Source organism: Oryx dammah, unplaced genomic scaffold, assembly GCF_014754425.2.
Source record: "Oryx dammah isolate SB20612 unplaced genomic scaffold, SCBI_Odam_1.1 HiC_scaffold_15, whole genome shotgun sequence".
Classification (NCBI taxonomy): Eukaryota; Metazoa; Chordata; class Mammalia; order Artiodactyla; family Bovidae; genus Oryx; species Oryx dammah.
In genome coordinates, this window is record NW_024070199.1 from 25,954,620 (window position 1) to 25,980,659 (window position 26,040).

Consider the following 26,040-nt stretch of genomic DNA (forward strand, 5'->3'; position numbering starts at 1 on the left):
CGTGGTGTGAGGCAACCAAGCCTGCGCACCACAGCTACTGAGTCAGTGCTCTTGAGCCCAGGGGTCACAACTACTGAGACAGTGCACCACAGCTACTCAAGCCCACATTCCCTAGAGAGCATGCTCTGCAACAAGAGAAGCCACCATCTTGGGAAGCCTGACCACTGTAATTAGAGAGTAGCCCCTGCTAGCCATGATGAGAGAAAAGCTGGAGCAGCCATGAAGACCCAGCACAGCCAAATAAATCTATCAGTTGCTCAGTTGTGTCCTACTCTTTGCAACCCCATGAACCGCAGCACACCAGGCCTCCCTGTCCATCACCAACTCCCGGAGTTTACCCAAACTGATGTTCATTGAATCCGTGATGCCATCCAACACTCTCATCCTCTGCCATCCCCTTCTCCTCCTGACCTCAATCTATAAGTACCCAAAATTATTTAAAAAAACTTGTAAAAAATGTTAATAATTCTACCATCCTATTTATCTTTGATTATCTTTAATACTTTGGAGCATGATGACCTACTTGAAAAACCTGTACAGCCTGTATAAATAAAAAAAGATAAACATGCCTTTGATTAGGAAATAAACACCACTGAATTGACCTTGGTCTATAAAAGTGTGTTCAGAGTTAGGGCTAGGAAAGATAAATAAATAAAAAGTAGAAAAGACATGGAGTAACTTATAGAAGTTTAATTGTTTACTTGTAAGTTTACTCGTAGAAGAAAAAAAAGGGATAAAAACAGGAGGAGTGTTTGCAGGGTTTGAGGATAGGAATAAGAAATAATATGGGAATACTCTCATACATCTGGAGAAGAGAATGGCAACCCATTCCAGGATTCTTGCCTGGAGAATTTCATGGACAGAGGAGACTAGCAGGCTACAGTCCATGGGATTGAAGAGTCAGAAACGACTGAGTGACTAACACTCATATGTCAGAGATATTGAAAGGAAAAAAAGCTGAGGTAAGATGTTTTGGTGTGTGTATGTAGAAGGTCATATGTTTATTTTCAAAATTTTGGCAAAAATGCTATATTGAGTAGAGCTGCATGAAGATTTGAGATGGAATCTTAATTCTATGCACAAACTATAATTTACAGAAATCTACCCAATATCCCTAAGTCTTGTTTCACCTTCTGTAAAGTGATCTCAGCATTTTTTGCAGGTAAAGGAGATATAACATGTAAAGCAATTGAATTACACTCTGTCTGGTAAGGAGTAAGAACACAAATGATAACTCCAGGCAGACTGCCTGAAGCCTACCTAAGGTTGCATTTCTCAGACTCTTCTCTGCCCACAGCAAACTGAGGTATTCAACTATTTAACAGTAATTAGAGTGGGTTCAAAAGTAGATGAAGTTATAAGAAAAAGAAGAGAACTAGCAAACTAAAAAATTCCAGGATATGTGAGAGCCAGATAAGGAGGCTCTTTTTATTTATTTATTTTATATTGGATTATAGCTGATTAACAATGTTGTGATAGTTTCAGGTGAACAGCAAAGGGACTCAGCCATACATATACATGTATCCATTCTCCTCCAAATTTCCCTCCCATACAGGTTACCACATAACTTTGAGCAGAGTTCCCTGTGCTATACAGTAGATTATTCATTTTATTTTTTAAATAAATAAATGTATATTTATTATACATGTTTCAATCCATTCTCCCAAATCATCCCACCCTCTCCCTCTCCCACAGAGTCCAAAAGACTGTTCTACACATCTGTGTCTCTTTTGCTGTCTGGCATACAGAGTTATAGTTACCATCTTTCTAAATTCCATATATATGTGTCAGTATACTGTATTGGTGTTTTTATTTCTGGCTTACTGTATAATGTCATATAAGAAATGAATCACCAGTGTAGGTTTGATGCAGGATACAGGATGCTTGGGGCTTGTGCATTGGGATGACCCAGAGAGATGGTATGGTGAGGGAGGTGGGAGGGGTGTTCAGGATTGGGAACAAGTGTACAACTGTGGCAGATTCATGTTGATGTATGGCAAAACCAATACAGTATTGTAAAGTAAAATAAAAAAATAAATTTATATTAAAAAAAGATTATCCATTTTAAATAGAGCAGTGTGTACATGTCCATAACAAATGAGCCTCATTTTAAATAGTGAAAAGCAATACAAAGCTCAAATTTACCACCTTAACCATTTTATGTATACAATTCAATAATGTTAAGTATATTCATGCAATTGTGCAACCAAACTTTGCAACTTTTTCATATAGCAAAAGGAAACTCTATATCCATTAAACAGCTACCTATCTTCCCCTTCCCCAGCCCCTGGCAACCACAATTCTACCTTCTTTTTCTATCTTTTCACTACTATAAAAACTTCATATAATTTGATTCCTACATTATTTGTCTTTTGTGGCTTCTTAAATCACTTAACACAATCTCAAGTTTCATCCATCTGGAAGCATCCATCTGTGTCAATTCCCTTTCCCTTTTAAAGTCTGAGTAATGTTCCATGTATGTATACATCACATACTATCCATTCATCATCAATGGACACTTAAACAACTTCCACCTGCTACCTTTTATTTTGAATAATGTTGCTGTTAACATTCTATAAATATGAATATTCAGGATCCTTTAAGGTGTATACTCAGAAGTAGAATTGCTGAATCATACAGTAATTTTATTTTTAAATTTTTTGAAGAATCTCAGTACTGATTTTTCCATTGTGGCTATACCATTTTAGAATTCCCACCAACAATGCACAATGATTCCATTTCCTCCACATTTCTTTTCTTTTTTCCTTTGGTTGTGAGGTGATATCTTATGGTGAATTTGATTGGAATTTCCCTAATGATTAGTGATATTGACCATCTTTTTATATGCTTGTTGTGTTTTCTTTGTAGAATGTCCGTATGAGCCCTTTACACTCTTTTTAATCAAGTTATTTCTTGTTTTTGTTGTTTATGGAGTAAGATTTTAAGAATTGGTATGTGCATGTGGGTGTGTGCACATGTGTTTTAAGTAAAATTTTATGTTATGTGCTATACTAAAGTTTTAAATACAGCAAAGATTTAAACTGCTTTAATCTTTTTTTTTCAATACCAGTCATTGCAACACAGATTTAGGAGCTGAGAAGTATTGTTGGAGTTCATTCAGATTCAACTTTCATATATCTTCAACTTTAATGACAATATATATTTAAATTGTGTATATGGTTGCTCTCTATCCCAACTATTTCATTCATGTTTCTGTTTTCATGTAAATAAATATACAATTACATTATAATTTGAAAGGATAAGTTGTCTATATATTGAAAAGCAAAGACATTACTTCGCTGACAAAGGTCCATTTATGCGAAGCTATGTTTTTCCGGTAGTCATGTATGGATGTGAGAGTTGGACCAGAAAGAAGGCTGAATGCTGAAGAATTGATGCTTTTGACCTGCAGGATTGGAGAAGACTCTTGAGAGTCCTTTGGACTTCAAGGAGATCCAACCAGTCAATTCTAAAGGAAATCAACCCTGCATATTCGTTTGAAGGTCTGATGCTGAAGCTGAAGTCCAATTCTTTGGCCACATAATGTGAAGAGCTGACTCACTGGAAAAGACCCTGATGCTGGAAAAGACTGAAGGCAGGGGGAAGAGGGGATGACAGAGGACGAAATGGTTGGATGGTGTCACCAACTTAATGGATGTAAGTTTGAGCAAGCTCCGGGAAATGATGAAGAACAGGGAAACCTGACATGCTATGGGAATGGGGTCACAAAGAGTCCGACATGAATGAGCAACTGAACAACAAGAAAAGGATAAAAGATACAAAGGCAGAAATCTCTGAAAAGAGAGGAAGTCTCTGAATCAGACCAAGTGAGAGATCATCCATTCTTGACTAGGAATCTGCAGTCTGCTAGGTCCCAAAGGGGAGAAGCTTAATTAGCAAGCTGTTTATCTAGAAGTAAGTCTCAAATCATTCCCAGAGCAAAGAAGCCCCAGCACTTCTCTTTGTGATGGCCCTAATCACCAGACAGTGCAAGAGTCATCAAAGAGACAATGAACCTCTCCAGAGAATTATCCTTTTGGGGTTTAAAGCCCACATTTTCCACCTTGAATTTAAAGAAGAAATCAAAGAAAACAAAACCCAATACAGTACAATGAAATCATTCCTAGTACAAGGAATTTTTTACCCAAGAGTGTCATAGTTATTTAACTTGGAATTTAATTTTGGGCTAAGTAAAAAGTCTTATGGAATGATGGTCCATCAAATGCAAAGATAGGCATTTGGAAAAAAAAAAACTAATTATTTATCATAATGTGGAACATCCTCATCCACAAGGATTCAAGGGCCAAAACAATATCTCTTGAGATATCAAATCAATCTAAAGTTATATTATTTAAAATCAATGTTTCTCTAGCTTTTCCTCTTGTGGTTTTGTCTATGAAGGGAAAAAGAAGCCCTCTACTCATCAAAGATGGACAGTTTCTTTCAATTTTGAATTTTACTTAATGATCCAAATCCTAGTTGTAAGATTTAGTTCAGTTCAGTTCAGTCTCTAAGTCGTGTCTGACTCTTTGCGACCCCATGAATCACAGCACGCCAGTTGTAAGATTGGTAAGTAGCAAAAATTGGCAAAATATTAGTGTTTTTCATTGCTTGGAATTTTGGGGTGATTACAATGTGTTTATGGTCATAGTTTTGTTTTACTTCTTAAGCATAAGCAGATAAGCTTTTGTCATGGCTTATGGAACCAACTTTGTGTCATTTTATAAAAAAACAATGCAAAATTCCATAAAATTATAAGTCAATAAAGTGCTTTCTCTATACACCATAGCCTTACAACTCTACATTTTCGACAAAAGAAAACCTCTGTTTTATCCCATGCTCCATAATAGAAGTGTGATGCTGATATGACTCTTTGTGGCATTAGCATCTTCAAAATTCATGGAGAAATGGTCCTCTTCTATTAGAGGGGTCTAGGTGTCCAACCAAATTTCTCTTCATTTCTTCATTTTATTCCTTTTCTCTTTGAATATGTAATTGTTTACTCAGATCACTCAAACAAAACAAAATAAAAATACTGCATGAGTCCTGGAATAATAGAAATCCTAGAAAAAATAAAAATGATTTCAGACTGCTGCTGCTGCTAAGTCGCTTCAGTCGTGTCTGACTCTGTGCAACCCCATAGACCGCAGCCCACCAGGCTCCCCCATCCCTGGGATTCTCCAGGCAAGAACACTGGAGTGGGTTGCCATTTCCATCTCCACTGCATGAAAGTGAAAAGTGAAAGTGAAGTCGCTCAGTCGTGTCCGACTCCTAGCAACCCCATGGACTGCAGCCTACCGGGCTCCTCCATCCCTGGGATTTTCCAGGCAAGAGTACTGGAGTGGGGTGCCATCGCCTTCTCCGGATTTCAGACTACCTATTATCCTTTACTTTAAAAAGCACATTTGTGTTTGTTTTATAGCAGATATAAATATTCAGTCTTAAGAACTCAATTCCCATAGATATAGTTTAGTTCTGTTCATTACTATTTAAGTAAATTGAACCCTTCAGGGCCATCTCTAAATACATTGTGAGATGATTTGATCACACTTTCTAAGGAGGAGGATTGCTTAAAATCCTGGAGGGAAAGGAGATAAAATAAAAATTTATAAATACAAATAAACATTGTATAAGAGGAGCTGAGGAAAGCAGTGATATTCTGACCACCAGTGCATAGGTTTGGTGCCAGATTTCACTTAGAAACAGGAGAGCATGGTCTAGGGTGGGACGGAGGAATCTGGCTGCAACTAATGCTGGACCAGTATTGGGTTCCTGTCTTGACACATCTACGGCTGACCAGAGAGCTTTAGGAAAGCAGTTTTCTCTCCACAATCAAGGATGAAGGTTTCTTTGTGTGCTCAGTCGCTTCAGTCATGTCCGACTCTTTGCGAACCCATGGACTGTAACCCTTCAGGCTCTTCTGTCCATGAGATTCTCCAGGCAAGTATAATGAAGTGGGTTGCCATGCCCTCCTCCAGGGGACCTTCTTGACCTAGAGATCAAGCCCCACATCTCTTGTATTTCAGGCGGATTCTTTACTGACTGTGCCACCGGGGAAATCTTTAGGATCTTATATTTATCATGGAAACTCTGATGATCAAGAGACAAAATCTATATGTTTGAAAGTGTGTGTGTATGTGGGGTATATTTCTGTCTGTCTCTATGGTGTCTATATAGGCTTGTGTGTTAGAGAAAAATAGAAAGAGACCAAAAAAAAAAAGAGAGAGAAAGAGAGAGAAAGAGAGGCTTTATTCTTAGAGTAGCTACCAACTCAAGAGTAGCTAGTTTGGGTATACCTTTCCTAATTCCACAGAAAATAGAGTATAAAATTTACTCCTCTTGTCTATTTAGCTGATTTTATATGAATTTAGTCCTCTTTTTAATTTGGCTGATCCTTTTCTATTGGGTGATTTAGGTTCTACAAAAGAGAAACAACCATTCCTCCTCAGAGCCCCATGATGAAGCAAAAGTGCTATCTGCTATCTTTGTAAAAATTTATCCATTGTTTTCTCTATGAGCTAAGATGTAGTTGGTATATTTCATATTGAAATATGTTCTCATATGAAATATGTCGGTGTTGGATTTGCTCTAGTCCTTCCTGTAGGAACAGAGTACCATACAGAGGAGAAATGACAAATGCAAGCCTAGTGACAACGTTCATCCTCATGGGCCTTCCCCATACACCAGAGATGGACATGCTCCTCTTTGGAATCTTCCTGGTGATCTATGTCCTCACTGTGGTGGGAAATCTTCTCATCATGCTAGTGATTATAGTGAATCCCCACCTGCACACCCCCATGTACTACTTCCTGAGCAACCTGTCCTTCATTGACATGTGGTACTCCACAGTCACTGTGCCCAAAATGCTGATGACCCTGGTGTCCCCAGAAGGCAGTCCTATCTCCTTTCCCAGCTGTGTGGCTCAGTTCTACTCCTTTGACTTCCTGGGCAGCACCGAGTGCTTCCTCTACACCGTCATGTCCTATGACCGCTACCTGGCCATCAGTTACCCACTCAGGTATGCCAGCATGATGAGTGGGAGAACGTGTGCCATCCTGTCCACAACCACATGGCTCAGTGGCTCTCTGCATTCTGCTGCCCAGACCACACCAACATTCCGTTTGCCCTTCTGTGGACCCAACCAGATCCAGCATTACATTTGTGATGCACCGTCTATCCTCAAACTGGCCTGTGCAGACACATCCACTGTGGAGATGGTGATCTTTGTCAACATTGGGTTGGTGGCCTTGGGTTGCTTTCTTCTTATTATGCTGTCCTATGTGTCTATTGTCCATTCCATCCTGAAGATCCGCACCTCAGAGGGGAGATGGAGAGCCTTCCAGACCTGTGCCTCCCACTGCATTGTGGTCCTTTGTTTCTATGTTCCCCTTGTTTTCATTTACCTGAGACCAGGCTCCAAGGAGATTGTGGATAGGATTGTGGCTGTTTTCTACACTGTGCTGACACCCCTTCTGAACCCTGTGGTCTACACCCTGAGGAACAAGGAAGTGAAGAAAGCTCTGCTGAAACTGAAAAAGTGAGTCAGTATTTACTCAAAATAAAGAATCAACACAGACCAGATATGGCTAACTTTTATTTATAATCAAGTTAAACGCCAACAAGAATTTAAACTAAAAAAAAGAAGAATTTATACTTTTAAGGGACATTTCAATTAATTCTTTAATGAAAACAATACTTTTTTACTGTTTCTCCCTGTGCAGAGTTCCAGCTTAAGCAGACCTTTAATGGAATAATTTAAGGGAAGATCCCTGGAGAAGGAAATGGCAACCCACTCCAGTATTCTTGCCTGGAAAATCCCATGGACAAGCTACAGTTCATAGGGTTACAAAGAGTTCAATACAACTGAAGCAACTTAGCACAGAGCACAAATATATAGCACAAAACACATTATAAACAATAGAAACACAAAAGACCAAAATCTCTACATTCACAAAGGTCATCGTTGGGAAGGGAGAAAAACAAATGCAGTATCAAACAGGGTACATTGAGATAGGTGTCATGGGTGCCCAGGAAGAGACTCATTAATTGTTTTAACTTAGAAATTCACTGGAAGACTCAAAATACTGTAATAATATGTATGAAACAAAACCATGTTGAAAGTTATTTAGATTTTTTAATGAAGACACAAAAGGTAAATAAAAGTCAGTGTCTTTTTTAATTGAAATTTTTATTGGTATAACTGTCATACAAAGTTGTAAGAAATAATACAGAGAGAGATCCCTTGTATACAGGGAGAAACTTTGCCCAGATTCCCCCAATGGTAATGATTAGCAGACTGCACCATAATATACAACTAGGATTTGGACATTGATATAAGCCACAGATTATTCAGATTTTCCCAGATTTATTTATATGTTTGTATGTTAAGTTGTACACAGTTTTAACTCCTGTAGGTTTGTGTATCCACCATCACAGCCAATATATTGGACAGTTCCAAGACCATAGGATCTCTTATATGATGATGTTTTAGCTGATGTGAATATTGACCACTGAATAAAGCTATCAAATATTATTATTTTGTTAAAGAATTATATAAAACAACTTTGAGGGTTTTTTGTTTACAGTTTTTTTTTTTTTTTTTGCTTTTCTGAGTGAATCAGTATTCAATATATAAATATGTATTTAGTGGCTACTATGTGGTATGAACTGTGAGTACAAAGACTAAACAGAAAAGACCTCAAGGAGCGTGTAGTCTTTATATAAGAAGAATAAGGTGTTTAAGAAAGGGTCATAAAAATCAGACTAATTATGAAGGAACATATATACAATATCAGGATGAAGGATTCTTATCTCCTAAAATTGGGAGAATAATTGAAATATAGCCAATGTAAATGTCATATGACCACAATTTTATTTAGAGATGTAATTAGTGTATGAAGACAGATAGGAGGAAGGTAAGTCTTAAGGCAGAAAGATCAACTAAAGAGCTTTTTCAACTGCATATTAGGAAAAGAAAAAAAAAAAAAAACACATGAAAACCCAGGTTCAGGCAGTGAAAGTGAAAGTCACTCAGTCGTGTCTAACTCCTTGTGATCCCATGGACTATGGAATTCTCCAGGCCAGAATACTGGAGTGGGTGCCTTTCCCTTGTCCTGGGGATCGTCCCAATTCAGGGATCAAACCCACATCTACTGCATTGCAAGTGGATTTTTTACCTTCAGGCAGTAGTAGTAAGAATTAACATGGTGCAATGAATGGTGAAGGGCCAACTTTATGAGAAGGTAAAACTGCTAGAGAAGATTAATACACTTTGGTAGTTGTGATAAAACTCAATACACAGAGAATGTAATAAGGGAAAGTTCTTAGGATAGAATGAAACATCTAGTTCTGGAATTACTTGGATGAAATACCCATGAAAGTTTCAGGTAAAATCACCTGGTTGATAGTCTAGCCTAGGAAACAAGGCAGGAAAAGCCTACAGACTTAGTAAGCAAGGAGACTAGCCACAACATTTTTTGGTTTCTGGTGGCTTTTAAAACATCCATTTCCTAAGCATGGAGAAGAAAGCTTTTATTGAGCAGAATAAAGGGGCCAGATCAGTAAAGGGAAACCACTGTCCTTCCTATGTTTCCAAAGCAAGTCCAAGAAGATTTATACAAATCTGCTATTGAACCTTACAGAATCATTTCTCACAATAACAAGGAAAGACCTTTACAGAGACTGTAAATTTAAGGAGTCCCAGAGAAGGTGTGTATGAAAGTGGCTACTTCTCAGTGACACCGTCCTGGGAGCAGAGGATTCAAGGACCAAAGCTGTTGCTCTTCTAGTTTCTTCATGCCACTGAACTATTCCACTGCAGAGATGACATATAAACATCATCCATGGAATATCTGTAGGTGATTAAAAGGAAATGAGGAATTGAAAACATTCATTTGAATAACAAAGGGGCAGCTGGAGGATTTGGGGGTGAAGGTGCATATCAGTTCAGTTCAGTTCAGTTCAGTCGCTCAGTCGTGTTCGACTCTTTGTGACCCCATGAATCGCAGCATGCCAGGCCTCCCTGTCCATCACCAACCCCCAGAGTTCACTCAAGCTCAGGTCCATCGAGTCGGTGATGCCATCCAGCCATCTCATCCTCTGTTGTCCCCTTCTCCTCCTGCCCCCAATCCCTCCCAGCATCAGAGTCTTTTCCAATGACTCAATTCTTCGCATGAGGTGGCCAAAGTAGAGTTTCAGCTTTAGCATCAGTGCATATAATCGGCTTTAAACATAAAAACCACATGTTTAAAAACTGCGATAGTACTGTAAATCACAGTAATCAAGAGTTTGCACAACTGGCATGAAGTACTGACAAGTAGGTCAATGGAGCACCACACCTGCACATGTCACTCAGACAATGTTTAATCAAAATGCCAGAGCATTTCAAAGGGGAAAGAATAGTGCTTTCAACAAACAAAGCAGAAAGAGCTGGCTATCCATCAGTAAAAACCAAATTTTGAGTGTTAACTTACTCTTTATTAAAAAAATTATTTAATTTATTTTTTTGTAAATTAATTTATTTATTTTAATTGAGGCTAATTTCTTTACAATATTGTAGCAGTTTTTGCCATACATTCACATTAATCAGCCATGGGTGTACTTGTGTCCCTCATCCTGAGCCCCTCTCCCACCTCCCTCCCTATCCCATCCCTCAGGGTCATCCCAGTGCACTGGCCCTAAGTGCCCTGTCTCACGCATCAAACCTGGACTGGCAATCTATTTCGCATATGCTAATAAACATGTTTCAGTGCTCTTCTGTCAAATCATCCCACCCTTGCCTTCTCCCACAGAGTCCAAATGTCTGTTCTTTATATCTGTGTCTTTTTTGCTGTCTTGCATATAGGGTCATTACTGTCTTTTAAAATTCCATATATATGCATTAATATACTATATTGGTGTTTTCCTTTCTGACTTACTTCACTCGGTATAACAGGCTTCAGTTTCATCAACCTCATTAGAACTGATTCAAATGTATTCTTTTTAATGGCTAATACTTCATTGTATATATGGATCACAGCTTTCTTATCCATTCATCAGCTGATGGATATCTAGGTTGCTTCCATGTCCTGGCTATTGTAAACAGTGCTGCGGTGAACATTGGGGAACACGTGTCTCTTTCAATTCTGATTTCCTCAGTGTGTATGCTCAGCAGTGGGATTGCTGGGTGGTATGGCAGTTCTATTTCCAGTTTTAAATGAATCTCCACACTGTTCTCCATAGTGGCTGTACTAGTTTGAATTCCCAACAACAGTGTAAGAGGGTTCCCTTTTCTTTGCACCCTCTCCAGCATTTATAGTTTATAGACTTTTTGATAACAGCCATTCTGACTGGTGTAAGATGGTACCTCATTGAGGTTTTGATTTGCATTTCTCTGATAATGAATGACATTGAACATCTTTTCATGTATTTGTTAGCCATCTGTATGTCTTCTTTGGGGAAATGTCTATTTAATTCTTTGGCCCATTTTTTGATTGGGTCGTTTATTTCTCTGGAATTGAGGTGCATGAGCTGCTTGTATATTTTTGAGGTTAGTTGTTTGTCAGTTGCTTCATTTGCTATTATTTTCTCCCATTCCGAAGGCTGTCTTTTCACCTTGCTTATAGTTTCCTTTGTTTTGCAAAGGCTTTTGAGTCTAATTAGGTCCCATTTGTTTATTTTTGCTTTTATTTCCTTTACTCTGGGAGGTGGGTCATAGAAGATCCTGCTGTGATTTATGTCAGAGAGTGTTTTGCCTATGTTCTCCTCTAGGAGTTTTATAGTTTCTGGTCTTACATTTAGATCTTTAATCCATTTTGAGTTTATTTTTGTGTATGGTGTTATAAAGTGTTCTAGTTTCATTCTTTTACAAGTGGTTGACCAGTTTTCCCAGCACCACTTGTTAAAGAGATTGTGTTTACTCCATTGTATATTCTTGCCTCCTTTGTCAAAGATGAGGTGTCCCTAGGTGCATGGATTTATCTCTGGGCTTTCTATTTTGTTCCATTGATCTATATTTCTGTCTTTGCACCAGTACCATACTGTCTTGATGACTGTGGTTTTGTAGTAGGGCCTGAAGTCAGGCAAGTTGATTCCTCCAGTTCCATTCTTCTTTCTCAAGACTGCTTTGGCTATTAGAGGTTTTTTTGTATTTCCATACAAATTGTGAAATTATTTTTTCTAGCTCTGTGAAAAATACCGCTGGTAGCTTGATAGGGATTACATTGAATCTATAGATTGCTTTGGGTAGTATACTTATTTTCACTATATTGATTCTTCCAATCCATTAACATGGTATATTTCTCCATCTATTTGTCATCTTTGATTACTTTCATCAGTGTTTTACAGTTTTCTATATATAGGTCTTTAGTTTCTTTAGGTAGATATATTCCTAATTGTTTTATTCTTTTCATTGCAATTGTGAATGGAATTTTTTCCTTATTTTCTCTTTCTGTTTTCTCATTGTTAGTGTATAGGAATGCAAGGGATTTCTGAGTGTTAATTTTATATCCTGCAACTTTCCTATATTCATTGATTAGCTCTAGTAATTTTCTGGTGGAGTCTTTAGGGTTTTCTATGTAGAGGATCATGCCATCTGCAAACAGTGAGAGTTTTACTTCTTCTTTTCCAATCTGCATTTCTTTTATTCCTTTTTCTTCTCTGATTGCTGTGGCCAAAACTTCCAAAACTATGTTGCATAGTAGTGGTGAGAGTGGGCACCCTTGTCTTGTTCCTAACTTTAGGGGAAATGCTTTCATTTTTTCACCATTGAGGATAATGTTTTCTGTGGGTTTATCATATATAGCTTTTATTATGTTGAGGTATGTTCCTTCTATTCCTGCTTTCTGGAGGGTTTTTATCAGAAATGGATACTGAAATTTGTCAAAGGCTTTCTCTGCATCTATTGAGATAATCATATGGCATTTATCTTTCAAATTGTTAATGTGGTGTATTGCATTGATTGATTTGCAGATATTAAAGAATCATTGCATCCCTGTGGTAAAGCCCAGCCCATGATGTGTGATCTTTTAAATATGTTGTTGGATTCTGTTTGCTATAATTTTCTTGAGGATTTTTGCATCTATGTTCATCAGTGATATTGGCCTGTAGTTTTCTTTTTTTGTGGTATCTTTGTCTGGTTTTGGTATTAGGGTGATGGTGGCCTCATAGAATGAGTTTGGCAGTTTATCTTCCTCTGCAATTTTCTGGAAGAGTTTGAGTAGGATAGGTGTTATCTCTTCTAGAAATTTTTGGTATAATTCACCTGTGAAGCCATCTGGTCCTGGGCTTTCATTTGTTGGAAGATTTTGATTACAGTCTCAATATCTGTGCTTGTGATGGGTCTGTTAAAATTTTATATTTTTTCCTGGTTCAGTTTTGGAAGATTATACTTTTCTAACAATTTGCCCATTTCTTCCAAGTTGTCCATTTTATTGGCATATAATTGCTGATTAGCAGTCTCTTATGATCCTTTGTATTTCTGTGTTGTCCGTTGTGATTTCTCCATTTTCATTTCTAATTCTGTTGATCTGACTCTTCTCCCTTTTTTTCTTGATGAGTCTAGCTAATGGTTTGTCTATTTTATTTACCTTCTCAATTGGATTATTGACCTAAATGTGAAAGCATTTCCATGGGGAATGTGAGAGAAAACTTTCATAAACATAGAGTTGGTGTAGATTTCTTAGAAAGGCCAGAAAAGCATGGGACATAAAAATAAATTAAAAATTGTATTTCACTTAAATTAAAAACTGTGTTCTTCAAATGATGTTAATGAAAACATGGGTAGGTATAACACACACTGGATGCAAATATTTGTAATAAACATGTAAAGATATCTCACAAGTCAATAATCAAAAGCAAACAGTTCGATGAGAAATGGACAAAAGACTTGACTACACACTTCACAAAGGAAATAAGTGAATGGTCAAAGATGAAAAATGTTCAGCATCATTAATCAACAGTAAAATGTAAAATTAAACTATAATAAAGTGTTATCACACATACTCAATTGGTTAAAGTTTTAAAAGTGACAGCATCAAACATTAGTGAGGATACAGAGCAATTGGAACTCATATATTGCTAGTGGATATATAAAATGGCATAGCTGACTTGTAATTTGACTTATCATTTGACTTAGCTGTTCTGTGTTTTGATGTTTACCCAGGAATATTAAAAACAAATGCCCACAAATATTTGAAAATAAATGTATATAACATATTCATTAATAATATACCCAATCAAAGCAACACAAATGTTAAATGATAGGTGATAAATTGTGATGTATTTATAGAATAGGCTACCCTTCATTGAGAAATGGATTATTGCTATGTACAAATACACAGATTAATGAGGAAAAGGCAGATGAACAATAGAAATGGGATTAAGATATACAAACCACTATATATAATAAATAAGCCATAAGGATATAGTGTATAGCACAAGGAATTACAAAAAATTGTAATTTTTAAGGGCATTTAATCTGTAAAAATACTGAATCAATATACTGTATACCAGAAACTAATATGATATCATAAATCAACTATATTTCAATTAAAAAATAAGTGAAACACAAAAGTATATGTAACATATGATCCCATATATAGGAAAGTAGGTTAAATCTAATCTACAGTGGGAGAAAGCAGTCGAGTCTGGGTCTCAGAAGGTGGGAGATGACCAAGAAGGTACACAAGGTGTTCTATACAGTGATGGAGAAGTTTTTTAATCCTGATTTTGGTGGAAGTTAACATTTGTCATAACAGGTCAAACTGTGTGCCCAAAGTGGATGCATTTTAGTGTATGCATATTCAGTTCAGTTCAGTTCAGTCGCTCAGTCATTTCCGACTCTTTGCGACCCCATGAATTGCAGCATGCCAGGCCTCCCTGTCCATCACCAACTTCCGGAGTTCACTCATGTCCATCAAGTCAGTGATGCCATCCAGCCATCTCATCCTCTGTCGTCCCCTTCTCCTCCTGTATACACATTATACCTCTCTAAAGTTGATTTTTAAAATCAGGCAAACAAAAATGTCAAATTACAAATTAAAAACAAAAGAGGAAAACTTTCTACACAACCATGACAAAGTAGCCTCTATTAACAAGTATTAACAACATAAAATATAGCCCTTCAATATAGAAATTACCACAGGCAATTCTAAATTGAATAAAATGATCCCAGATGGAAGTGCAATAGCACTGGAAAAGGTAAATATGTAGGTAGAACTAAAACACTGCTACACAGATGTATAGAACGGATTTTTGGACTCTGAGGGAGAGGGAGAGGGTGGGAAGATTTGGGAAAATGGCATTGAAACATGTATACTATCATGTAAGAAACGAAGTGCCAGTCTATGTTCAATACAGGATACAGGATGCTTGGGGCTGGTGCATGGGGATGATCCAGAGAGATGATATGGGGTGGGAGGTCAGAGGGGGATTCAGGATTGGGAGTTCATATACACCCATGGTGGATTCATGTCAACGTATGTCAAAACCAATATAGTATTGTAAAGTAAAATAAAGTAAAAATAAAATTAAAAAAACTCAACAATAAAAAAAAAAGATAAAATAAATAAATAAATAAATGATCTTTAAAGTGGGCTTCCCTGGTGGTTTAGACAGTAAAGAATCTGCCTTCAATGCAGGAGACCTGGGTTTGATCCCTGGGCCAGGAAGATCCCCTGGAGAAGGGACTGTCAACCTGCTCCAGTATTCTTGCCTGGAGAATCCCATGGACAGAGACATCTTGCAAAGTTTACAACACAGTTGGAAATAAAATAGAGGACAACAATATAAAAAATATAGAAAGCTGATACATGTACTTAAATGACTATAAAGATCTTGGATTGTTTAGAATTTAGCTTGGCCTCTAACAATGATGTTTAGTTAATATATGGCAGATTGCCTGTTATGACGTTGTCTTTTGAGTCCAGTTTTGGAGTTGTGAACACCTGTGAATGGCTTGTCATTCTTCATTAATAATTTCACAACACCCTAATATTACATCATCAGACATGCAAATATACATCCAGTGGACATCCTTTAAAGGAGTCATGGAAAGTCTTATATGTCTTGTCCACTAATATGTCACTCCAGGAGAGTCCTTGTCTTCTCTTTATATCTAATTATCTTAAATGTTCATTAATATGTCACTCCAGGAGAGTCCTCGTCTTCTCTATATATCTAATGATCTTAGGGCATCTGACCACTTCAGACTTGATTCTGCACAAATTTCAAATGTATTTTCAAAATTCTTTTTATGGCTTTCCACTGCCCCTGCTGACTGTGGGTGAAATAGATGCATAGAGTGGTACTGAAACTTTTGTTTTGTTGTGCACTCACTAAGTTGTGTCCAACTCTTTGCAATCTCATGGTGCAACATGTCAAGCTCCTCTGTCCTCCACTCTCTCCAGGAATTTGTTCAAATTCACATCTATTGAGTCTGTTATTCTAACCATCTCATACTCTGCCATCTCCTTCTTTTACTATGTTACTCCTTGTAATATCTTACCACAGGCTGCCTAATATTTCCACATCACCACCACAGAGACACAAAAGGAATGCACATTCTGGCCTTTTTGTGATGGGAAGGAGGTATGTCCGTGCCAATATGTATACATGGTCTGGGCATTGAGATTATCAGAGAATAAAAACAGAGGTGAAAAGTTTTGAATTTAGTCTCTTGTGCCCAAAATTTCTTCTCGTTAGAACTAAAAAAGACTCAAAATGAATTGTGGCCTGGGCTGAGAAGCAGAATCTCTGAGAATCTGGGGCAGACTCCAAAACACGTGAACTGAAATAATCTCCATATTATTCACGTGTACTCAGTCATATCTGACTCTTCGAGACTCTATGGACTATTGCCTGCCAGGTTCCCCTGTCCAAGTGATTTCCCAGGCAAGAATACTGGAGTGCGTTGCTATTTTATCCTCGAGGGGATCTTCTCTACCCAGCTACTGAACCTGCATCTCCTGCTTTGGCAAGCAGTTTCTTTACCACTGAGTCACCAGAGAAGTCCATATTATTTACGCTTACATGTTATAAATATGAATTACATGTTTGGAGAAACCCTTATTATCTGTGTGTGTAGTTTTATATATTTTCAGATTGTGACTCACTCAACTGCCTAACCTCTGTTAGATGCCATATGGTTTACCATTTCACCTGATATATACTTTATGACATTCTAAAACTCACTTGTTTACTTATGTGTTTCAGGTATGGATGCTGGACCTTTAGAACACGATTACTGTCTTGATGTTCTGTATTTCCTGTGCCTTAAATATTTTGTTGCTGTTGTTCAGATTCCCAGTCATGTCTGACTCTTTGCAACCCCATGAACTGCAGGACACAGGGCCTTAAATATAATAGTCATTTAATTAAAATTTTTAAAGGAATTGTTGCATTGATTAATTGAGAATGCAGGATTGAATGGAAGAACAGTATCAACATTAAGATTATTATAAAAGTCATCTTATTCCTTCTGGATTTGGCCAGCCTCTTTCCATGCTAGCTACTTACATCTCATAATTTAACTATGTACTTTCTATAATTTAAGATCCCTTTGGCTACTAGTTAACTCAGAAACTATAACTTCAAGGAATCAATTAGCCACATCATGCTATTACAAACAATGTTTTAAAATTTTGGGTTAACAGGGGAATGATAGCATAATAATGAGTCTCCAAGGGAAAGTTTAATACTCTATAGCTGTTACTGCAAGGAAAGACCCAAGAGAATACATGAATATATGACACAGGATGTTGAAAGTTTTTCTCAGTTTTCATCGTTCCCCAACTGGGATGGAAACATCAACTCTGAATTATTTTATTAATTAAAAAATTATTTTCCCTTTTGAAAACAGGCCTGATAACTTTTAGGGCATAGTAATGACATAAGGAAGTATTTAAAAAATAAAGTTTTCCCAATTAATATTTGAAGATATGAAGAATTCATTATGGAAGTATTAAAATTATCCACTATGCTTCTTTATTTTCCAGAGATTTTTCCTGCCATTTGAACTCTCTCATTTTTTTCTATTTATCTCTTCTCTTATCCCCTTTCAACTGTATGAAGAAGAAGTGTAGAAGGAAGGATTATGGGCAGACACTGAGTTTCAGAGTAGCTTTATACTGGATAATCATATCACATAAGAGACAAATGTCAAAGAAAGGGGAGAAATGTTTAGACATGTAAAATTTGATGCAATACCTTTATCTCCTAATTGAAATATCTGACAAACTAAAGTTATTAAGGACTTGAACAAGGAAAGCAGGAACAGCATGGAGAGAAAGAGAAGGCCCCTGTTTAGGAGGGATACCTAATATTGTGAGTGTGCATCAGAAATTGGGTCCCTAAGAAAGTAAAAAATATATTGGGAAATAGAAATGGCCTATAACAGAGAAAGTATCCTAAAGAAAGGAGACAAACATTTATATAGATGGATTACTTTAAGGATAAGACAATATTTTTCCTTGAGAAGTCCACAATCTAATGTGGAGCATGTAAATAAACAGTGTGATGAAGCATTTAGAATCTAAATCAGGCAAAGGTAAGGTAGCTAGGGTGCTTTTCATAGTATATGGGGAGAAAAGTAGTTTATAAGAAATTGCATTTGATATATAAAATACTGTACAAATTTATCTGCTTTGTTATTTCAATGATTATTGATGTTCATTGATATTGTCTTCCCCAAACACTTAAAAAGTTTCCTCATATTTAGTAATAGCAATGTAGGGTAAAGTTTAACATCATGGGCTTTGGTGCAGGATATCTGGGGTTAAGCCTTGGCCATATTCCTTACTAAACCTGCATACTTGAGTAAGCAACCTAATCATCTTTAGTTTTCTCACCTTATATATCAACAGTACAGATCTCATAGGGTTCTTGTAATAATTAAATTATAAAGTGTCTAGTATATCCTAAGCTCATTAATATTTATATTTTTGCCTCTGAATTGTTCTAGAATAATTTAATTTGGTACAATGTAATTTTTGTTGATTTTATAATTATTAAGTTCCTTGAAAACTAGTAAATATGACCATATAAAATTTATCAAAATAGCTAATCAGAATAATTACATTGTGAATAATGGTGATAATCATGACTATAATTTATTATCAGTGATTTAAATAAAGCTACATTCATGCATCTACCAAATATTATGTCAGTGGCTAGAGAGTCACTGAAATAAATTGTAGAAGAAAAGATTCTGAGAATCAGGCTATCTGGCTGGTGGTCACGTTTTAATTTTAAAACTTTAAGAATTTATTGTGACTTGATATTGCTCAAGTACATTTGCTTCCACTAAATCATTTAATCCTCTGAACAGTACTGCTAGAAAAGGTCATTAACAGATGAGAAATTGAGATACAGTCTCATCTTCATCATTACACGTGGAAGTCCACTAGTATGGGCTGTGTAGCTATGCACTGTTTTTGTTTTTTTTTTTTTTTAGGGTGTTTTGTCTTTACTAGGCCTTATTTTTCTAACTTGTAAAAGAAATATTTTGAAATCCCATGACACCTAGTGACTTAATTACACTTTAATTATTCTACTTTCTAAATAGGAAGCACCCTTGGCTCCAGCCTGCAATGTATGGTGTCCCTGTCTCAGAGGAGGCTGAAGTTTGGTGAATCTAAGGAGCTCTCTGGGCAGCATGACTGTCATCACCACCAATAGTGAAATAACCCAGCATAGAATGATTGTGCTGAATATGGGCATCTGGTCCAGTAATACAAGAATTTAAAGTCAGACTGTGTGATGGAGACTGAAGGTATCTGATGGTAGCTTCCTCCTGATCACACTGACCAAACCTGAGAAACCACAGGGCTCTCTGAAGGTGGTGATGGTTCCCAGTCTCTGAAAGGAGTCTCTCAGAGCCACAGCTTATCCTGGCAGACCTATCTAGAGAGACAAGTTGCTCAGAAGTCTGGGACTCTCAGTGTGGCAGCACTGACCAGGGTCAAGATGTCCTGGGAACAGGACTAGTTACCTTGGGACCTTCATGCAAAGAGACACACACGTAGACACAGACACAGAAACACACACACATGCACACACACACACACACGCAACCACAAAAAGAACTGAGGAGGCAGGTGCACTGCTGCATCTGTAAGTAAATGACCTCTGATAATTGTTGCTGTCCTTGAACAGTGTTAACAGTGTCCCCAGATTCTAAATCTCCATGTTTATGTGCATAAGACATAAACAAATAAGCATATTATCAACTTAAGAATATTTAAATAAGTCACTCCTCTGCATCTGAGATCCAGGTTGAATATTTACTTTTTAAAAAGGTAGAAAGTGAAGTTGCTTAGTTGTGTTTGACTCTTTGCAAGCCCATGGACTGTAGCTCCTTCGTCCATGGGATTTTCCAAGTAAGAATACTGGAGTGGGTTGCCATTTACTTCTCCAGGAGATCTTCCCGACCTAGGGATCAAACCAGGTTTCCTGCCCTGCAGGCAAATTCTTTACCATCTGAGCCACCAGGGAAGCCCTTAAAAAGGCAGAAAAGATGTTATATGTCAACTATATGTCAATAAGAGTGGGACAAAAATGTAACATAAATGTACTGCAGAGAAATGAGTTCATAGATCAAAATTTAAGCATGTTTATTGTAAATAAAAATTTGTAGTTTTAAAAAATTCTCGAAATCTGTGAAACAGATATGTCTAAGTAGTTTGAATAAAATTTAACACTGAGAACTATATACATAGTACATTTCATGTTGATGAAATTATATTACTATATTATACTATTTTATTATTTTTTTAAATAAGCATATGTACAGTGCAGAGATTATTTGCTCTGTGAATATGCTACTTTGTCTTTAAGCTTCACCAGAGCTTTCTTCACTTCCTTGTTCCTCAGCGTGTAGACTACAGGGTTCAGAAGGGGCGTCATCACAGTGTAGAAAGCAGCCACAATCCTGTCCACAACCTCCTTGGAGCCTGGTCTCAGGTAAATGAAAACAAGGGGAACAAAGAAGCAAAGGACCACAGTGCAGTGGGAGGCACAGGTCTGGAAGGCTCTCCATCTCCCCTCTGAGGTGTGGATCTTCAGGATGGAATGGACGATGGGTACGTAAGACAGCACTATCAGAAGAAAGCAATCTGAAGCCACAACAAAGATCACCATCTCCACAATGGGCTTGTCTGCACAGGCCAGTTTGAGGATGGGTGGTGCATTGCAGAAGTAATGCTGGATCTGGTTGGGCCCACAGAAGGGCAAACGGAACGTCAGTGTGGTCTGGACACTCTGGACAGCAGAGTGCACAGAGGTACCGAGCCACGTGGTTGTGGCCAGGAGAACACATATCCTCTCACTCATCATGCTGGGGTACCTGAGCGGGTAACTGATGGCCAGGAAGCAGACATAGGACATGACGGTGTAGGGGAAGCACTCGGTGCTGCCCAGGAAGTGGAAGGAGTAGAGCTGCGCCACACAGCTGGGAAAGGAGACAGGACTGCCTTCTGGGGACACCAGGGTCATAAGCATTTTGGGCGCAGTTACTGTGGAGAATGACATATCAGTGAAAGACAGATGGGTCAGGAGGTGTAGTACATGGGGGTGTGCAGGAGGGGATTCACTATAATCACCAGCAGGATGAGAAGTTTCCCCACCACAGTGAGGACATAGATCACCAGGAAGATTCCAAAGAGGAATGTGTCCAGCTCTGGTGCATGGGGAAGGCCCGTGAGGATGAACGTTGTCACTAGGCTCGCGTTTGTCATTTCTTCACGTTTTTACTCTCTGTGGGAATATCAAAAGCACCCAACATTAAGGGAGAACTGAGAACCCATTCTCTAGATGGAAGCTGCATCATTCAATGTTGATAACTCTAGAGTCATACTCAACTTTGTTTATTATGAAGCTTCTTTGAAAAAAGTAATGGAATAATTTCATCATCATCCTCTCTCTCTCACACACACACAGATATGCAAAAGGAAGTCGAGAAATTCTATGCATTCATCTATTGGTGTATCATAAATTACTACAAATTTGGTAGCATAAAACAATTCAAATTTACTGTCTTAAAGGTTTTTTGAGTCAAGTCAGCGGGGTTTCCCTGCTCAAGGACTCACCACATTGAAATCAAGGTATTGGCTGAGTCTGAAATCTTGTCTGAGGCTCACGATCCACTTGCAAACTTATTGAGGTTGTTGTTATTCAGTTCCCTGCTGATAGTGAACCACACAGCACGGTGCCTTTTATTACAAAATTGCCATATATATAATATATGATATATATGTATGCATAATATATATTATACATGTATATAATAAATATCATATATGTGTATATATAGAGAGAGAAAAAATAAATAAATTCTCATTGTGCTATAGAAACTTCTCAGTTTCAAAAGCTACAACTTCAAGGAAAATTTAATCACTGGTATTTGTACTTGTGTCTCATTAATACCACTTCCTGCTTATATAGGAAATACTCAGAGCAGATTAAGAATCCAAACTCCAATAGAGAATTCTACAATCTCCAATACAATCAACAAAATACCAACCCTCATAAGATTGCTGGTATGATGCTTGTCTTATGTGAGACTATGCTTTATGAGGCTCTAAGAACAGAGCTCATATGTATTTTCCCAGCTACAATCCACTAGGTAGGGGCTGGTTTCTAACATATATATTTCAGTCTTAAATATGAAAGTATTGTTAGAGATGATATCTCTTCCCCCATCTTCCACTCCTCATACTTGTAAATCCAGGTGATGACCTCACAACAGAAGACAATTCCATCAAATACCTGATGCATATTTAAAACCGACTACCCATGACAAGGATAGAAATGGTATGGACCTAACAGAAGCAGAAGATATTGAGAAGAAGTGGCAAGAATACACAGAAGAACTGTACAAAAAAGATCTTCACGACCAAGAAAATCACGACGGTGTGATCACTCACTTAGAGCCAGACATCCTGGAATGTGAAGTCAAGTGGGCCTTAGAAAGCATCACTACAAACAAAGCTAGTGGAGGTGATGGAATTCCAGTAGAGCTATTTCAAATTCTGACAGATGATGCTGTGAAAGTGCTGCCCTCAATATGCCAGCAAATTTCGAAAACTCAGCCGTGGCCACGGGACTGGAAAAGGTCAGTTTTCATTCCAATTCCAAACAAAAGCAATGCCAAAAAATGCTCAAACTACCACACAATTGCACTCATCTCACACGCTTGTAAAGTAATGCTCAAAATTCTCCAAGCCAGGCTTCAGCAATATGTGAACCGTGAACTTCCAGGTGTTCAAGCTGATTTTAGAAAAGGCAGAGGAACCAGAGATAAAATTGCCAACATCCGCTGGATCATTGAAAAAGCAAGAGAGTTCCAGAAAAACATCTATTTCTGCTTTATTGACTATGCCAAAGCCTTTGACTGTCTGGATCACAATGAACTGTGGAAAATTCTAAAAGAGATGGGAATACCAGACCACTTGACTTGCCTCTTGAGAAATCTGTATGCAGGTCAGGAGGCAACTGTTAGAACTGGACATGGAACAACAGACTGGTTCCAAATAGGAAAAGGAGTACATCAAGGCTGTATATTGTCACCCTACTTAGTTAACTTATATGCAGAGTACATCATGAGAAACGCTGGGCTGGAAGAAGCACAGGGTGGAATCAAGATTGCCAGGACAAATATCAATAACCTCAGATATGCAGATGACACCACCCTTATGGCAGAAAGTGAAGAGGAACTAAAAAGCTTCTTGATGAAAGTGAAAGAGGAGAGTGAAAAAGTTGGCTTAAAGCTCAACATTCAGAAAACGAAGATCATGGCGTCTGGTCCCATCTCTTCATGGCAAATAGATGGGGAAACAGTGGAATCAGTGTCAGACTTTATTTTTGGGGGCTCCAAAATCTCTGCAGATGGTGACTGCAGCCATGAAATTAAAAGATGCTTACTCCTTGGAAGGAAAGTTATGACCAACCTAGATAACATATTGAAAAGCAGAGACATTACTTTGCCAACAAAGGTCTGTCTAGTCAAGGCTATGGTTTTTCCTATGGTCATGTATGGATGTGAGAGTTGGACTGTGAAAAAAGCTGAGTGCTGAAGAATTGATGCTTTTGAACTGTGGTGTTGGAGAAGACTCTTGAGAGTCCCTTGGACTGCAGGGAGATCCAACCAGTCCATTCTGATGGAGATCAGCCCTGGGATATTTTTGGAGGGAATGATGCTGAAGCTGAAACTCCAGTACTTTGGCCACCTCATGCGAAGGGTTGACTCATTCAAAAAAACTGATGCTGGGAGGGATTGGGGGCAGGAGGAGAAGGGGACGATAGAGAATGAGATGGCTGGATGGCATCACCGACTCGATGGACGTCTGAGTGAACTCCGGAAGTTGGTGATAGACAGGGAGGCTTGGCGTGCTGTAATTCATGGGGTCGCAAAGAGTCCGACATGAGTGAGCGACCGATTTGAACTGAACTGAATCATAAGAAAATGTTATAAAGAAAGTCATAAGGATGAGAAAATACACTTACTGTACTGTGTTTATGGATACTATAAATGTATGTCAACTCTTTACAAAGAGAATCATGTGTGTGTCACCATGTACATCAATATTGTCTTACAGAATAGATGACACTGTAGATGTTATACATATTACTAACACTACATCTCAAAAATGAAAAGATAAAGTGAAAAGATTTATATTTATTTACAACTGTAACAACTCATGACTTCCCTGGTGGCTTCACAGTAAAGAATCCACCTGCCAATGCAGGAGACATGAGTTGAATCCCTAAGTCAGAAAGATCCACTGGAGGAGGCAATGGCAACCCACGCCAGTATTCTTGCCTGGGAAATCCCATGACAGAGGAGACTGGCAGGCTACAATCCATGGGATCATAAAAGAGTAAGACTCAACTTAGTGACTAAAACAACAAACATAACAGTAACAATTCATGCATTGATAAGAAAGAAGCAGCTATATGATTGCTTCAAGGTAGACTGGCTCATATATGAATGAATGAATTCTTAGAAAATTCTTATGTCATACAGTATTACAGTTATATCCCTTCAGTTCAGTTTAGTTCAGTTCAGTCACTCAGTCGTGTCTGACTCTATGTGACCCCATGAATTGCAGCACGCCAGGTCTCCCTGTCATCACCAAATCTCGGAGTTCACTCAAACTCATGTCCATTGAGTTGGTGATGCCATCCAGCCATCTCATCCTCTGTCGTCCCCTTCTCCTCCTGCCCCCAATCCCTCCCAGCATCAGAGTCTTTTCCAATGAGTCAACTCTTCACAAGAGATGGCCAAAGTATTGGAATTTCAGCTTTAACATGCGTCCTTCCAAAGAGCACCCAAGACCGATCTCCTTTAGAATGGACTGGTTGGATCTCCTTGCAGTCCAAGGGACTCTCAAGAGTCTTCTCCAAGACCACAGTTCAAAAGCATCGATTCTTCGGCACTCAGCTTTCTTCACAGTCCAACGCTCACATCCATATGTGACCACTACACAGTATTAAAAACATTATTACTTCTTCTTTTTTTTTTTAAACCACTTATCTGTTATGGTAGGCTAATACAGTTTCTTCCATGATGATGGAAAGAGGCATTTTGTATGGTAATGTAAGTATTTGAAAGCAAAGTTATGATATGGTTCAAAACTAACAGGTTTCCACAATGTTAGCTTTATATTAAATATCTCTCACCTTATGCCTATATGAAAGTGAAAGTGTTAATTGCTCAGTCATGTCTGAATCTTTGCTACCATTCAGACTATAGTCTGCCAGGCTCCAATATCCATGGTATTCTGTAGGCTACAATACTGGAGTGGGTTGCCATTCCCTTCTCCTGGGATCTTCCTGACCCAGGAATTGAACCTGAGTCTCCCACACTGCAGGCAGATTCTTTACACTGAGCCACTAGGGAAGCCCTATGCCTATATATGAATATCTACAAAGCCTCTTGATGAAAGTGAAAGAGGAGAGTGAAAAAGTCCCACTGCTGGGCATACACACTGAGGAAACCAGAATTGAAAGAGACACATGTACCCCAATGTTCATTGCAGCACTGTTTATAATAGCCAGGACATGGAA

General features: G+C 38.0%; 1 protein-coding gene and 1 pseudogene across 1 annotated transcript; one reads left to right on the top strand and one right to left on the bottom strand.

Moving 5' to 3' along the window:
* Nucleotides 1-6,629: 6,629 nt before the first annotated feature.
* Nucleotides 6,630-7,541, top strand: LOC120874385 (olfactory receptor 10G9-like). Its single transcript, XM_040255754.1, has one exon. It carries the CDS (start codon nt 6,630-6,632, stop codon nt 7,539-7,541), a length of 912 nt encoding a protein of 303 aa, XP_040111688.1.
* Nucleotides 7,542-20,775: 13,234 nt separating this feature from the next.
* Nucleotides 20,776-21,710, bottom strand: LOC120874370 (annotated as a pseudogene).
* Between the last annotated feature and the right edge of the window lie 4,330 nt (nt 21,711-26,040).